General features: G+C 41.5%; 1 protein-coding gene across 8 annotated transcripts in view; it reads right to left on the bottom strand.

The window, feature by feature from the left end:
- Positions 1-673: 673 nt before the first annotated feature.
- The window catches only part of MICU1 (mitochondrial calcium uptake 1), a 238,456-nt gene continuing 221,461 nt past the window's right edge, over positions 674-17,668 (bottom strand). For 4 of the 8 annotated variants that reach the window (XM_039482943.1, XM_039482939.1, XM_039482944.1 and 1 more), the window contains exons 12-13: positions 9,655-9,744; positions 684-3,042 (exon numbers count right to left, since the gene is read on the bottom strand). In XM_039482943.1, coding sequence (XP_039338877.1) covers positions 2,882-3,042; positions 9,655-9,744 — 251 coding nt within the window. In that variant the 3' untranslated portion in view covers positions 684-2,881. Of the gene's footprint in view, positions 3,043-9,654; positions 9,745-17,668 lie in introns of all 8 variants that reach the window. The other 4 variants (XM_039482946.1, XM_039482947.1, XM_039482940.1 and 1 more) reach the window with 2 other exon arrangements.

The following is a 17,668-nucleotide window of genomic DNA, read 5'->3' as shown; positions in this document are numbered from 1 at the left end:
GGATGATTGTTTGGCTGTCCTGAAGGATCCTGCATGCGGTTCTTTCTTTTGCTTTAAATTCTTCTGCTTCTGATTGCTCTACGCACCCAGGAATGTGTTTGTTGGAGTAAAAAATCCAAAATGGAGGACAGCATAGCTACTGCAACTGATTAGGCTAGCTAGCTCTCAGTAGAATTGGATCTTTGCAATTCATACTTGCCATGCATTGTTCTTCATATTCACAGAAGAGGCTTTTTGGTGAATTCAGTTCTGTAGTGGGCTTTAACATGCACTTAGTTTTGTTTAAAAAGAAAAAAATAAAGGGAGTGGTGAAGTTCTGAGAGAAGGTTGCACAGCTGTCAAAGATCGCTGGTTGATAAGTTTATACACAGAGTGGGTAGACCAGAGGCAGCAGCATAATTTCCTCTCCCCTCTCTGCTAGAAAGACCAGGAGTAAGCAAGTGGTTGTCTTCATGCCCATTCAGTCCTTTGTTTCTTGGTGGAAACTAGCAACTACCAAGCCAATTATGATGTGGATTCCTTTTGACACCAACACCTTTCACAAGGACAACTGAATACCCATGAGAAGGTGGTGACTTTCAATAACTGCAAAAAAAACTTAGTAAAAATAAATTTAAAAGAATTTGAAAATTACTACTATTTTCACAGTAGAAAGCAGCGTAGGGCTGAGGCAATGGACATGAAAATAGATGTCCGCATGTTGTTGCCATGTTAGTCCCAGGATATGAGAGACAAGATGGGTGAGGTAAAATCTTTTATTGTACCAACTTCTGTTGGTGAAAGAGACAAGCTTTCAGGCTCCACAGAGCTCTTCTTCAGGTCACCTGAGCTCTGTGGCACTCTCTCTCATTAAAATAGATTACATTAATGCTCTAGAGTTAGGATTTGTTAAGTGAATTAGGAGCACTGTAATACTCAGTTATGCAATGTGGTTGGGGTTTGATAGTTTACAGACAGTCTATTGTTTCACATACTTGATGTGACTATAGAGAGGAGCTATATCTTTTTATTTGACAACACTTGGACTTGTACATGCTAAATTGCTAAATTATTTGCACCCAAGACTAATTCAACAAAAGAAAAGGAAAAAACATCTTTCATGTGAACCTGTTGAAACCTGGTGGGAGTGGGAAAGTTTCCTTGTCAATCCAGACAAGATGCTAAATCTAGGTCCTGAGGTTCTAGGGCCTTTGGCACTGGATGAAATGGGTTCTTCTGAGAGCTTAACAGAATAACAAGCCCAGGAACTAATATGTTTTTAAGATGGGTTTTCATCAGCCTCAGGAAAAACTATTTCTCATCATACTTGTACCAACCCAGAAAAAAATGCAGGAAGCAATTGCATGGGAAGTTTGAGAGATGCTCAAAGTAGGTATCACAAAGGTGTCTCAAAGTGATTGGTATAGCCCTGTTGTACTGGTGCCCAAACCTGATGGGACAATCCATTTCTGTCTTGATTTCCATGGGGTTAAATAACGCTATTTCCGATCTGGATGCATACTTCATGCCACACATAGACAAGTTATTAGATTAGCTAGGGAAGGCTAAATATTTAACAATGTCAGACTTAGAGTTGAAGTGTGGAGGTGAAAGGGGGAAGGTATCTTTCTAATCAATGTACTTTAGGGTACACTGTGTTATCAGATTTTTTGCCAAACACTGGCCACATAAAACCTCAGTCGACAGATCCTTACAAAACAAGCAGCACATTTACCAGTGAGTGAGAACGGACGATGCACAGAATTCCACCCTCTAGCCTTCTCTAAAACTGATGCTTTGTGTTATCTCCTTTTACATTTAGTAGGAGTTCATTTTCAGCAGAGAGAGATTCAGATTTTTTTGACTTTGTTGGTAGCAAGTCAACATGTGACTTAAAGTCACGAGGGTTCCCATAAACACAGATGAAAGATGAGCATTTGCTTTTGTTGTGAACCAGTGTAATTAAAGTAATATTTTACAATGTTCAAGCATTCAGTAAATAGCAGCCTTAAAGCCAATACCCCATATAGAAGGACAGTCTCATAGGGGGAGGAGCCCCTTATTAAAAAGAGAATTACAAAGAGCATATACGTTAGGTTGCTTATGCAAGGCAGGGTTCTTCTGAGGGAGGAGAAAGGAGGGAAAAAATTAAGCCATTTTAAACTCCTTATATCCAAGGCAGTAACTAAGCCTCAGACAACCCCCTGCTTGACCAGGCATATCCCTATTTCACACCAAGCTTGCAAGATACCCCTGTGCCCTTAATCATATGGACAGCTTCCGTAACAAACAAAGCTTGATATTGTTTTCTATAAACTCAGCTCTCTTTCAAAAGCTCACTGTAAACACACTTTTTTTTGGTAAATAATGCTTAAAATCTAAACTAAAAATAATTCAGGAGCAAAAGACTAGGATTTGCTACTAGTAGATTTGCTAGGCATTTCTGTCCCACTGCTTGACACATATGGGACTGTTCTGACCAAGATTGTTCTCTGAAGCTATCCATATTCAATTCTGCATAAAATCCTGGTTTTGTTGGACACTGGAGCATACCATGGAGATGAAACTGGTGGCTTCAATACACAGAACTAATTATTCTTGTAATTTTCCTGAGAGATTAATATTAAAGAGGCATTAGCAGTGGAAAAATTAAAGTAGAATATACAATAGGCTCCAATTTCTGTTCTGGTGTTTGGAAAAACTCCACTTGTTAATAGTCTGTGTCTTTTGGGTGGTTTTTTTCTAGTTCAGTGTAGCAATGGGTCTGTTATCATTCAGTAGATTTCTGTGTGAAGAGTGTTCATCTGCAGAGCATTGACAATGGCCTGTTTTGCAGGAGCAATACAGATAGATTTATGGCCCCAATAACATGTTGTAAACCAGGTTCTTCCATTTACGGCAGTTATTGTTTGGGCATAGCAAAGTCCCAAGCTGTCTCCTGTGCGCATTTCCACATTGCCCTCATGAGTCGTGTAAATCCCATGTCTTTGGGCTTCTCCAAACCTCTCATAAGTCGCTGCTTCATAATGGCAACAAACTCCTTGTTACTCAACTCTCCATTCCCTAAGGGAAGAAGGAAAAAAATTTCATTAACTTGAAAGTACAAAAATAAAAGGCCTAGAAATCTTTGGAGGGAAGTACCAAAAGCTTGGTTTCCTTTATAGAAGAAAAAGAGACTGGTTCATGTTTTGCTTTAGTCTCCTGACAGGTCAGGCCATGAAAAGTGCTGGTAGCAATGTACAAATTTTACATTATATTTGAAGTTAAAGTTTTTGATTAAAACAGAGTTTCCTGCTGACAGCCACTGTATGGCTGGTGTCACAATAGCGCTGCTTTTCAGCACGATGGCATCTCCCAGCAGGAAGCTTGGAAATAGCAAATTGTAAATTAACTCCAATTTCATATGCAATTCACATTTTACAAAATGTGAAAAATGCTTCTCCCCATGGGATCATTTCAGGACAATCAGTTGAGTAAAATGATTGCAGGTTTAATTTTGACGGTATTATTATATCACCAATTACAATTCTGCATCCTTTCTGGACCAGGCCAAATTACTAATTGAAACAATGAATGCTTTTATCAAAATGTTTACTTTGTGATTCATTGCAGTCAGGAACTCTGACACAGTGGTCTTAAATGAAAATGCATGACAGGTTCAACGACTTATTTTCCAAAGACTCAACTATTGTCATAGCAATAAGGAAAATTTCACATTTCATGTGTTGACATTGGTGAGATTCAGAGGTGGCAAAAATCTTTGACACTGCAATGCAGCCCCATTTGTGATCATTTACAATTTGGCAGATTTTTTTTTTCAACCTATGTCAAGCAGCATATGAAAACATCTTACTGTTTCTTGGAGCAGCTAGTCCTGGAACCCACAAGGGGCGTGGCAATTCCTGATATAGTCCTAACTGGCACACAGGATCTGGTCCAAGAGGTGAACCACTCAGTAATAGCGACTAGGATGTAATTAAATTTACCATTCTTGTAGGGAGAAAAATACCAAAGAAACCCACCACAGCAGCATTTAACTTCAGAAGGGGAACTACACAAAAATGAGGAAGCTAGTTAAACAGAAATTGAAAGAACAGTCACAAAAGAGAAATGCCTGCAAGCTGCATGGAAACATTTTAAAATCACCATAATAAGAGGCTCAAATTAAATGTGTACCCCAAATAAGAAAAAAAAATCAGTAAGAAGACTAAACAAAATGCCACCATGGCTAAATAGAGTACAAGAGGGGATTAGAGACAAAAAGACATTCTTTAAAAATTGGAAGTCAAATCCAACTGAGGACTATAGAAAGGAGCATAAACTCTGCCAAGTATAATTAGGCAGTCCAAAAAAGAATTTGAAGAGCAACTAGCAAAAGACACAAAAACTAATAGCAAATTGGTTTAAGTATATCAGAACCAGGATGCCTGCCAAACAGTGGGACCACTGGACTATCAAGGTACTACAGGAGCACTCAAAGAAGACCAGGCTGTTGTGGAGAAGCTAAATGAATCATTTGCATCAGTCTTCACTGCAGAGGATGTGAGGGAGATTCCCACCCCTGAGCCATTCTTTTTAGGTGACAAATTTGAGGAACTGTCCCAGACTGAGGTGTGAATAGATGAGGTTTTGGAACTAATTGATAAATTAAACAGCAATGAGTCATCAGGACCAGATGGAGACCCAAAAGTTCTGAAGGAACTCAAACTAGCAGAACTACTAACTGTGCTATATAACCTATTGCTTAAATCATCCTCTGTACCAAATAACTGGCAGATAGCTAATGCAATGCTGATTTTTAAACAAGGTTCCAGAAGTGATCCTGGCAATTACAGGCCGGTAAGCCTAACTTCAGTACCAGGCAAACTGGTTGAAACTATAGTAAAGAACAGAATGATCAGACACACAGATGAACATGATATGTTGGGGGAGAAGTCAATGTGTTTTTTGTAAAGGGAAATCATGCCTTACGAATCTATTAGAATCCTTTGAGGGTGTCATCAAACATGTGGACAAAGATATCATGCATTTGAACTTTCAGAAAGCCTTTGACAATGCCAAAGAGCCTTTGTTGAGGGACAAAGTAAGAAATCATGGGATAAGAGAGAAGGTCCTCTCATGGTTAAAAGACAGGAAATGGTCAATTGTCACAGTGAGAGGGAGGTAAATAGTAGGATCTGTACTGGGACCTGTGCTGTTCAACATATTCGTAAATGATCTGGAAAAAGGGGTAAACAATGAGGTGGAAAAGTTTACAGACAATACAAAATTACTCAAGATAGTTAAGTCCAAAGCTGACTGTGAAGAGTTACAAAGGCTTCTCTCTAAACTGCTATGTTAAGAGTTTGACTTAAACGGACTAACACAATGAAACCTTGGGTCCAATCTGCAACTCCAAACTCATCCTGCACTACTGAACCTAGGCATTGCACCATACACAGAATTGGCACTTGGGATCTTAGATGGAAAAATGAACAGAGACAAATCTACCAAGATGGGAAACTTATCAAAGGAAATATGGAAGATACTAAAAAAAGAATAATCACAACAAAGCAGAATATTTATAAAGTTAGAAGTGGAGCTGGGAGTATTGTGAACATGGAAACTTCTTGAGGGGACTTTTTTGCACTAAAGTAATTTAGGAAGTGTCACAGGTTTTGAAATATATATTTAAAAACTTCCTAGACTTAGACTCATTTTGGCAAGTTTTATTCCACAGCTAATTTTTATGGGTAAATTATAATCCCTAGGATTTTTAATGACAATACTGACAGACTCTGAAGGGACTATTCCCAATCAGATTCAGAGACACAACATGATGCAGTGCCTTTACATTCCAATTCATTGGAAGACATCCAGGTCTCTGAAATCCCTGTCTAGTTTACTATCAGTTTTGTAGGCATATGTTTGTTTCCCCAAGACCATTTGACAAGGAAAGAAGAAAGGATTCCTGACAGTTCTACGCCCAGTGCTTCTTCCTGCTTCGTGTCTGTCATTTAGACACTTTCTTAAGAGACAACCTGTCTCTTCCTAATTGTATCGTTTCTACAGCGTTTGTCCCCTGCCCACTCTGCATGTAAATCAAGAAATACTCCAAGGAAGCAAAGCTTTCAGACCATCCTGATTTAAAAAGCTCTAGCCAACACTGTTTTTGTTTTAAATAATCTGGCTACAGATATTTCAACCGATTTCCTGTGGCTTTATTGGTGCACTGGGCAGAGGGGCCCAATAAAATCCATTGTGCAGGATATTATTCATTCCGACTGGTTTTAAGAGGCTTGAAAACTGAAGGCTTTTTGGAAATATAACTCTCTGAACAAAGCCCTCTCATGTTCATTCTGTACTTTGTGTACATACATACAAGGAACTAGAAAACCCCCATAATTATTCCTAAAAACAGGGTCTCATTGCTAACTTTATTTTCTGCTCTTTGTGCTGATTTAGAACAATCCTTTTCTCTATATGCAGTCCACTTCTTAATCCAGTATTGCCATTTTTAGCTTCTATGTTATCTGATAGAAAAGCAACCACATAACTACTTCCAGTATGAAACTCTGGAGTCTCATTTAAGACCACAAATGTATCCTTTTCTCAGCACTCCCTCCCCCATCACTCACCCATCAGGACTTGCTACCATGTTAAAAAAAAAATTTCAGCAGTTTCATTCCTTAAGCCATATTTAGAAAAGTCTGTATACACAAGCTAAATTAAACTGAAGAGATCTGTCTGCTTTTATACTATGTTCCTATCTTTGAAGAGATTTCTCTAACAGAACAGTCTTTTCCTCTAAAGATTTGGTATCAAAACATTCAACAGAATCTCCTCTGAGAGTATGCAAATGGAGACCATTTGGATACATTTCAATTCACTCTAATTACAGATCAAAATATCTGGCTTGCAGATCCAATCAGGAATCGCTAGTGAACTACTTCGGAAAAATGTGATTCAACCTTCTTTCACCAAAGGTACAAGGAAGAATATGAAGCTGGAAGCAAGAGGGGAAATAAATAGACACAATTGCAAAGATGCATTTATCATTTAATCAACAGTGAACACAAAACTATCTATTTGCACACACACAGTTATCAGAGGATGGCAGCATATCAAAATGGGTGATTTGACAGCCCTGCTGGATATCTTTAGATAGTGAGTACATTTACCCCTTTGAGGACACAATGGACCTACTGTATATTAAAAGAAAACATAAGCAAAAAATGATGAGCCATTAGTCTACCAATATTTAAAACAGAGGCACCTGATTTAGCATTGAATACACTGGATAACTAGAGATACAGTAAATTCTCCTGGGTTATGTTCTTGGCTCTGCCAATGATTTGCCCTGTGGATTTAGGCAAATATTTAACTCAGTTTCCCTGGATGTAAAATAAGGATAACAACTCTTATTTATTATTATGTACCTCAGAGAAATACTATGATAATTGGTGTTTACAAAGTACTCTAAGGATGTAAAATGCCATTTAAGTGCTAATTACATGAGGACGCTATGTTTTGTGAGAGTGCTGTCAAGAAGTGAAGTGATGTGATGTTATGGAGTGATGTTATGAGCTGGCTAATCAGCTTCTCCAGTTGAGCAGTGGCATTTCATAAGAACACAAAAATGGACATACTGAGTCAGACCAATGATCCATCTAGCCCAGTCTCCTGTCTTCTGACAGGGGCCAACACCAGGTGCCCCAGAGGGAATGAACAGAACAGGTAATCATCAAGTGATCCATCCCCTGTCACCCATTCCCAGCTTCTGGCGTGATTTCCAGCCACGATGTCATAGAAAAAGTGTAATGTCACAGGAGGGTAGGCTGGTTAAACAAAGTACCCAGTATACTCACTGAAGGGCAGCTACTGAACTTCCATATTCAGAGTTACAGTGCTTGAAGTAGCCAATCTCACTAGTCTCATTACAAACGGCGTTAAGTTCTGGCTCGCCATGCATTATTCCGACACGATCTCTGTAGTTAAGTATATTCACTTTCACAGTGCAAGTGTGACTAACACTCATTGCTTACTCTACAAAATGCCATTGCACAGAGGATACTCTTGGTTTGCACAGTCCAATTATTACCAGAGTGTAATGTTTCACTTGAACGTCTGAAGGCATGGCATATATACTGCAGTTTTGAATGTTTCTGCTACTGTTCACAGAGGCAGGGCCGCCCAAAGGATTCAGGGGGCTTAGGGGCAAAGTGGGGGAGCTGCGGCGCTTGTACTCACCCGGCGGCAGTCCAGGTCTTCGGCGGCATTTCGGCGGCGGGGGGCCCTTCAGTCGCTCTGCATCTTCGGCAGCACCGAAGGGCCCCCCGTCGCCAAAATGCCGCCGAAGACCTGGACTGCCGCCGGGCCAGGGCTCACGGGGCCGCTCCGGGGCCCGGGGCAAATTGCCCCACTTGCCTCGCCTCCCCTTCCCCGGGCAGCCCTGCACAGAGGACAACATCCAGCCCTGAGTTTCTATTCACAAGGGAAAAATTAAACTAGTTAGTGGGATATTGAAAAAAAAACCACAGCAGGAATAAAATCCTTACATATGAGATCTGCAAAACCTAGTTTAGCATTAGAGACTATAGTTCTTAGTTTCTTTAACGGAACTTTGGTTCTGCTGTGTAAGGGGCACAGTGCATCTATTTGTTGAGCTGGCCATTGAGTTAACCATTAATTGTTAATTCAGCATCCCTGCTGGAGGAGTTTGGAGCTTTTCAACTTCCATTTTTCAGCTCCCACTTTTGAGACCTGCACTGCAGTCATCATCCTTCTAAGCTCAGTAATTTTCCTCCTTAATCAACCTGAGATTGCTTTTGAGTGACAAGAGCAGGCCAGAAAAAGCAAACTACTGGGAATAAATTCCAGGCTTCTTGCATGGCAATGCACATTGCTACCATTAATTAGCTAGTGTTTGTACAGAGCTGTAAATGTAAAGTACCCTGTTAGTGCTAAATATTCTTATTACCAACAATAGGCCATAATTGATAATTTTGTTAAACATATAATGTTTCTGAGAGCAGAAGATAGTCTGTTTTCTCTCTGCAGTGAGCTATTCAGTCAGAAATCTGACCTACAAAACCCTCAAACTTTTAAGTTAGATATATGAAAACTTTCAGAGAGCACTGAATGCCATTAACAAAACCCTCTGAAAAGTATAAGCTTTTAATATAGATCACAACACAAACAGCAAACTACAATACAGGGTGAAGGGAACAGTGAATACTACCATGAAATGGATAATAATGCTATGGAAGGCCAAAGTCTAGCAGTATTTTCATGCTATTGATAAGCTGGAGAGCAGAAATGAAAACAATAGATAAAAAGCCAGTTAGCCTGGAGGTGGAGGGGGTGGGGAGGGAGAAAGCCTCCAAATCTCATTCATTTTGACTGCCTCTGGTTATTGATCTTACTTTTAGTATCTCTCTACATTATAAATTGCAAAATGGGGAACAATAGAAGAGTGCTCTGATGCTGATAAAAGTTTGTCAGATATAACCAACTCATCCCTTGAAAAGAAAATATTATCGAAATGCACAAATAACATATTTAGCTTTTATAGCTTGATTCTTTCAGTTGTTTTTTTTTGGGGGAGGGGGAATACAGATAAACTATACAACACACTGGGCACATGCTGGGAATATGAAAAGGTCAGACCTATTACAGTAAATTAAAACCACTCACCGTCACAATCAAAAAGAGCAAACACCACATCACACACATGGTCTGAGAGCTCCACTTTTGCCACTGTCCTGGCTACCTGCTGCATGGTAACTGAAATAAAATAAGGATACATTATTAATAGAATGCAGTAATCTTAAATAAGTGTTATCTTTCATCTTTCACCTTTTGTAACTGTTTTTCTTCAAGATGTTGTGCTCATGTTCATTCCATTCTAGGTGTGTGCACAGCCACATGCACAGTTGTTGGAGACTTTTGCCTTAGCAGTATCCATAGGGTAGGCTGTGGCGCTCCCCTGAGAGCCGGGCTCATGCATTGGTATATTAGGCGCCGCCAACCCCATGCCCTCTCAGTTCCTTCTTGCCAGCAACTCCGACAGACGGGTGTGGGGGGGTGGGTAATGGAATGGACATGAGCAACATATCCCGAAGACCACCAGTTACAAAAGGTAGGTAACCGTTTTTAGTTCTTCAGGTGCTTGCTCATGTCAGTTCTATTCTAGGTGACTCACAGGCAGTATTCTCAGAGGTGGGCTCAGAGTTCACAGTTTAGCAGCTTGTAGTAATGCCATACCGAAACCAGCATCGTCCCAGGCCTGCTGGGTAAGTGCATAGTGGGACATGAACTATGGCCACCCTACAGATGTCCTGGATAGGCACCTGGGCCAGAAAAGCTGCCAAAGAGGCCTGTGCCCTGTTCGAGTGGGCAGTTACAATCGCTGGGGATGGCACTTTTCCCTGATAGTAGCAGCAGCAAATACAGGTGGTGATTCAAGAAGAAATTCTTTGAGCAGACACCAGGCGACCTTTCATCCTTTTCACCCAGCGATGGACAATTGCGTCAACTTGCGGAATGGCTTGGTCCTTTCAATGTAGAAGGCTAACATCCTCCTGACGTCTAGAGAATGCAGCCTACACTCCTCCTCTGACTTATGCGGCTTCAGAAAAAAGACAGGTAAGTAAATGTCCTGGCCCGTATGAAACAGAGACCACCTTGGGCAGGAAAGCCAGGTGTGGCCTCAGCTGGACCTTGTCTTTGTAAAAGACCCTGTAGGGTGGTTCCGAGTTGAGTGCCCTAATCTCAGAGACCCAGCAGGCAGATGTTACTGCAACCAGGAGAACAACCTTCCAGGAAAGGAGAAGGAGAGAGCAGGAAGCTAGAGGCTTGAAGGGGGGTCCTGGGAGCCGAGACAGCACCAGATTGAGGTCCCACGGAGGAACAAGGGGGTAGAGGTGCTCAAGGCCCTTGAGGAACCTGGCAGTCACGTCCTGGGCAAAAATCAACCTTCTCTCAAGCAGCAGATGGAAGGCCGAGATAGCCACCAAGTCAACCTTGACAGTTGAAAGGGAGCTTGATATGCAGAAGATAGTCCAGGATTAACTGCAGTGAGGCTTGCCTTTGTCTGAGGTCCAGCAGGTGAACCACTTCCACAATACTCCAGATGAGGCCTAATCAGCACGGAGTAGAGCGGAAGAATTACGTCTCATGTCTTGCTTACAACACTCCTGCTAATACATCCCAGAATGATGTTTGCTTTTTTTGCAATAGCATTACACTGTTGACTCATATTTAGCTTGTGGTCCACTATGACCCCCAGATCCCTTTCCGCAGTACTCCTTCCTAAGCAGTCATTTCCCATTTTTTGTGTGTGCAACTGATTGTTCCTTCCTAAATTGAGTACTCTGCATTTGTCCTTATTGAATTTCATCCTATTCACTTCAGATCATTTCTCCAGTTTGTCCAGATCATTTTGACTTTTAATCCTATCCTCCAAAGCACTTGTAACCCCTCTCAGCTTGGTATCATCTGCAAACTTTATAAGTATACTCTGTATGCCATTATACCGTACTCTGTATGCCTGTTTACCAGTGCCCTTCTGGCTTCCAGGGCGGAGCCACTGAGGCCTGAGTCTACCATTGGTGACCAGCGAGGTGAGGGCGAGGAACGGTGCCTACCCAATGAACAGTACCGGGGGGAATGGGAACAATGCCTTGACAAGGAGCAGCCTTGCCCGGGCAGGGACTGAAATCTGGGAGACTGTCTGGGTGAAGGTGACCTGGGTCATGGTGATCTTTGATGGGAAGCTTGCCGGTACTGGTGGTACGGGGACCAGTGCCTTGACTCTGGTTTCTCATGTCTTGTAGGGGGAGAGTGCGAGGACCTGGGAGACCTAGGATACAGTGCCAGGGTCCAAGGCTGTGGAGATGGAGATCTGTGTCTGTGGTCTGGTGACCAAGGGTGCTCCACTGCTCTGTGAGGCGTTCCCATGATCGGCTTGCCCTTAGCCAAATCTGCTGCCTGTTGCGGCATCTGCGGTGCCAGTCAGCCTACTTGTTCTTTAGCTGCTAGGGCCGCTTTGGGCAATGAGGGACCTGGGAGAGACCAGAGTCCCCTGCTGCTCCCCGGAGTCAGAGGAGGATTCCTGGCTGGACTGGGGAATTGACCTCTGTGATAGCCCCGTGAAGCCCCAGGGCAGGCACATGGCCTGACTTCGGTCCTTTCCAAAAACCCCTTTCCCTTCTGGTGCCAGTAGGGCTCCTCTTCTTTTGCTGCTTCTTAAGCACCGGCGAGGTGGAACAGTGCAGGGCGGAGTCCAGTGCTAGCATTGTGCTCTGCACTGAAATCGAAGTGCTCGGTGTGGGGTCCGAGTGGGAGGGCTCTGATGCAGGATGAAGCGCAGCCTCCATGAGGAGGGCCCTCATGCAGATATCCTGCTCCTTTGGGTTCTAGGTCAAAAGTTTTTACAGATTCGACACTTGTCCTTTCTATGGGACTCCCCCAAACACTTCAAACAGCTGGGAGGGGGATCACCAATAGGCATCGGCTTGCTGCATGACAAGCATGGTTTGAAGCCAGGAGAATGGGGCATGCCCTGCTCTGAGGCAAGTCCCAGCTGGGACTCTAACTACCAAACTAACCTAACACTTAACTTAGTACCTGCAAACTATATACAAAGAAGATAAACAAAGGCTGTAAAGAACCGCTAATGCTCTTGTGATTTGCAAGACAAGGCGCTCCAACCAACCGTCATGGGCAGTAAGAAGGAAGTGAGAGGTCATAGGGTCGTCGGCACCTAATATACCAACGCATGAATGCAGCACTCAAGGGGGCGCCGCAGCCAACCCTATGGATACCACTAAGGCAAAAGTCTCGACAACTGTGCACATGGGCGCACAGACACCTAGAATGGAATTGACATGAGCAAGCACTCGAAGAAGAATAGCATTTTACAAAAAGCTACCATCCAAAGTATTTTTCTCAGGAAGTTTTAAATTAAATTTCTTCCCTACTCTGTTCAACTCTCTCCTTGAAATCAGTCTCCTCAAAAGACCGGTTTTCCTATACTATACATGCACAGTGCTTTGTTGTAGGGATGCTGATGAACCTTGAAATGTTGCTATTATTTTTATTGAAGTAAAAGCATTAAGCACTAATTCTGGAAACAAAACAAAAGAAAACCACCCACCAGCCAAAACTACTGTTTCTTCTTTGTTTGCAAAGTCCATGTAACTGGAACTGTGGGTCTTAACTTTTTGCTCCTTGAAATGAGAGGAAAGCATCAGAATGAGAGCAAACCCTCCACATATAATTTCCCACCTCCCCTGCTCACAGACTCTCTATTCCTTGAATGGTCAGTAAGAAGGTTTTTCCCCCCACATGTTGAAAAAACATACGACTTGTCATCTTTGCAACACTAGGTTCCTGCAGGCTGAATATTGTTTTCCTGCTAAGCAGTCCAGAGCCGATACAAACTCAAAAAGGCAAGTTCCAGTGTCTGTGAAAATAATACATCTTGCATCATCACTGACCAGGCTTTGTAGATTTTTTTTTTGCAATATGCAGTAATGAGAGTTCATGGCAAGGTTAGTGGCATCTCAGTCTAGAGGGTGAGTTCAGGCCACAAGTGAAAAGGCATTTGGTAGTTTCATCAGAGTCCTTAGTGGCCAGCAACGCATGTTACAACACTCTCAATTCAGCATGGTTGCTATAGTAGTTCTTGCTGTACAAAAATCAATGGTTTAGCATAATATATAACCATTATACATTCACATTGGGAGCATTCAGCTACCTCCCTCTATTTTTTCTTTTGGGGTTGATAACTGGATTATAGGGGACAAGGTGAGGAGGGTTAACTGGTGGTCATCTGTACTGACATATGCTGATATTTATTATGGATTTGTTTTCCAGTTCTAACTTTAAAAAGTAATGATAGAAAAGAAGTGCAGAAGTGGGGTAGGAGTGATGCAGGTTAGGAATGAAGAACACTGACATAGTTTTCATCTCTCTGTATTTTAAAAGGATGGGTTTCAATATAATGATAGTATATGATTTTAATTTGTCCTTATTATGTTGGACAGAACTTCAAGTACCTGTGGCAAAAGGGTGCTTTATAAATTCATTTGTTATCGTTAAAAGTCTTTAGGGAAGTTGAACTCCTGCAAACATACTATGCCACAATTTATTCTTAATATTTGTATTCAGATAGTGCCTTTATCCAGGCTACAAGTCTCTCATTTTCATACAATCAATTTAAATAAAAAAATTAGCACCTCTTTACAATAGACAGAGCACTTGTGACCCTACACTTTCCAATAATTCAACAGTGGTGCTGTGAAATCTTTTGTCATCTAGAAGAATTTTTGATCCTGCACTGTGGGATTTTGCAATCTTCAATAGAATTGAGAACACAGAAGGCTTTGCACTAGAAGGGGAACCATTGCATATTGCAAACATGTGGGCTAGGTTTTGCAAACAAATAGTAATATTTCCCCTCAAAAAACATTCCCTCCCTCTTCAAAACATGAAACAACCCCCCCCCCCCAATTCCAAATGCATCAAAAGTCATTGTTTATGACTTCTAATCTGGGTGTTTACATGTTACTACCAAAAAAGATAAGACAATATTCCTAAACGCAGAGTAAAATAAATCAGCTTACTAAGTGCTTTGAGATCCATGAATAGGGATGTAAGAGCTGAGTGTTATTAGTCATTTGCTTCATATAAAACAATATGTGAGTTTGGTGAAGGGTACAAGAGGTGAAATCAGCAAGTAATTTCTAGTTTAAGTGCTTCATTGATGCCAATTGCATCAGATACAGTCTGACATTCTATTACAATCAATTTGATATAGTAGCAGAGGAACCTGAGAAGGGAGGAGTATGCCTATCGGTGAAGTAACAAAATACAAGCTTTAGGAGAGTACCAATCATGGGCCATGTTTTCAGATGAGCACATGTAACCCATGCCTGCTGGGTGTGGTGCTCTGTCCCCCTGCAGTGGTACCTAGACCACCTAGAGATTGATGAGTCTGGCACAGAATGTGTATGGAGGGAGGAGAAGGAGAAGATGCTAGCAAAATGATTTTTAAATGTCTTTTTTAATGTAGCAATACTCAATGAAAAACCATCCACATTTGCATGGTTTGTTAGCTGTAAGTCAAGAGTTTAAAAAGGGCTAATTTTAAAAAGAGAACCCAAAGAATTTAAGGACAAGCAGTGAAAATGTGCAATTCTAAAGAGATTAATCTGACTGAGAATCTTGTAGACACCACTCGAGAGAAAAGCAAAATGGCAGAAAGACAAAACCATCACATTTCAAACACAAATGAATTCCTCTGCCTCCCATCCCATGCCTAATTTCCTCTTCTTTATTCCCAAAAATTAGGTGTCTTTTATAAATAAAAAAATTAACTATCAGAAATATTAATTAGAGAAAGGAAAAAGCAAAAAGCACTAAGAGACCACTCAAATACTCAATTAGTGTATAAAAGCAGTTTCTAGTAAAAGTCAAAAGGTTTTTTTTTTTTAAATGAGTGTTATGGTATGCTAAAGGGATGATTCTGTATAATACCTGCTAGGTTCTTTTTACCCAGGTTCTCTTTTATTCCCAAAATCCCTTCTCTCTGTTTCTGCGTCTGTATCTCTCATTAGCTTCCACTTACACCTCTAGATGCCTGCTGTGCCAGGCAGGCAGAAATACTGCATCACTGCAGGTTTCACCACAGTGAAAGCCCTGCAGTGCTGACCATTATCTGTTGTCTTTGATTCTAGTTCAGTGATGCAAAGTTGACAAACACTTTCCCTGGGATTAAAGATATGGAGAATAGCTCCCTTCCTTGGAACTGAGAACAGCCAACCTGTCAATTAACATGATGGAAGTTCCTGATCCGACTACCAGTGCTAAAGATCAAAAAGCTGCCCCTGAAAACAAGTAAGCTGCCAACAGGCCCACCACAGTGGGGTCCACAGCTTTATAATAATTCTGGTTTCTAGATAAGGCTGCTAAGATGAACCTTACAGAACACTTTATTTCAATGGTGATGAAACAATGGCACAGCAGGCATCCTCTGTTTGTGGTGCACCCACAATTTGTGTCTTGCAACCACTTTGCCCATCTCCCAAGGCAAATGTTCCCCCTGCCCCGTTTGTTATATTTGAGGAGAAAACTAAGAAATTAGATAATGTGCATGAACACTCTAGAGATAGCCATGCCTTTTTTAAAACTATAATTATACCTTTTAAGCCTACAAAAGCCCCCTAATATCTTAGCACTAATTCTCTTCTGTGACTGTGCGTTGTATATCAGAAGTAGCCTGTGTACCATGTGATGTGGCTGCTGTCTGCGTACGTGCTCTTTAATTGCGGGGGTCAGAATTTACTTAGGAAAAAATGAGGAATCATTCCTAAGTAGATTTTGTAGAGAAACTGGATCAATTGTGCTAAACACCTTTGAGTCAAGCCCTTGCCAACTGAACAGCAGGGGAAACTCACTATATGTAACTTACACCCACATCTAGTCATCATGAATTATATTGCATCTCACAAAGAAAAAGGTTTTGAAGAGCGCCTGAATGCACTGAAACAGTCAAGTCCATTCAGAATTCTCTGATGTCTTAAGCTATTAAAATAATAACACACACACACACACACACACACAACCTTGTTTTTGAACCCTCAAACACTCCCTTCTTCAAAATAGCCCCGTTGGCATAAGTTAGTTTGGAAGATACAAGGCATTCACATTGATAATCAACTGCAATGCAAGCTAATGGGTGCATCTGATGAAGGCAGTCTGTAGTCCTACAAGAAGTGCTCTATAACCGCATTTATGATATAATCCATTCACACTTGCATCTAACATCCATGAATCATAATTAAATTACAGCAGCTGAGTTCATTTCCACCTCTCCCCCTACACTCTGAGGGATAATCACGGACAATTAATCCCAAAGTGCCTGCAAATATTACAAGTGTTCAGTGCTGTGGAGATAAGCAGGTGTCACTTTCCTATCTAGTTCAACGTGGACAAGTTCAATGTATGTTAGGTCAAAAGATCAACAGGGCCAGATAAAATCTGAATACCCCCTATATCCTGACAGTTCTTCAGCATGCCTCTGCAGAGCCTGAAATAACTTTGTTGATTATTGTTCTGCGGCCTAATGAATCCTGGACCAAGCGGACACAAAACAGATGTCCGAGCATGCCCCTGTAGAATGTTGTTGACATTCATAGTTAATAACCTGGCACACATTTGCTTCCTTCCTCTCTGGATGGCTCCTGCAGAGACTGGGCAAAGTAATTCAGGTCACTGGCAAGGTGCTTAATTAATCCTAGACCAAGCAACTACAGCCCATATAGAAAGTTGTGCCTCAAGAATGCCACTTATTTGCTATGTGGAGAACACCTCTGTCTATACTATGCCACAACGTGGACTACAGGGGTGTATATTGCAGAGTGCACCCCTATAGTCCCCACTTTGGCACAGCATAGACAAGCACTAAAATTTTGTGAAGTCCATCAAAGGTGCTGTATATATGAGGACAGATAGAACAACAACTTGAGAAAATCCCCTGGCTCATTTCACAATACACTTTCCTACATATATGCTCGCATAAGCCAGGTCAGCAGGTAATGGGAAGGCTGGAACTGTGCTTTAGGAATGCTTAATTATTGCAAGTGGAGCATGCAAAAAATTACAGGCAGCAGCATGCAAAGATGGTAAATCCTGCTTTCTGCAC

Source organism: Mauremys reevesii, linkage group 7 (genome assembly GCF_016161935.1).
Source record: "Mauremys reevesii isolate NIE-2019 linkage group 7, ASM1616193v1, whole genome shotgun sequence".
NCBI lineage: Eukaryota > Metazoa > Chordata > Testudines > Geoemydidae > Mauremys > Mauremys reevesii.
The sequence above is the reverse complement of the archived record's forward strand: the minus strand, read 5'-3'. Positions and strand labels throughout refer to the sequence as shown.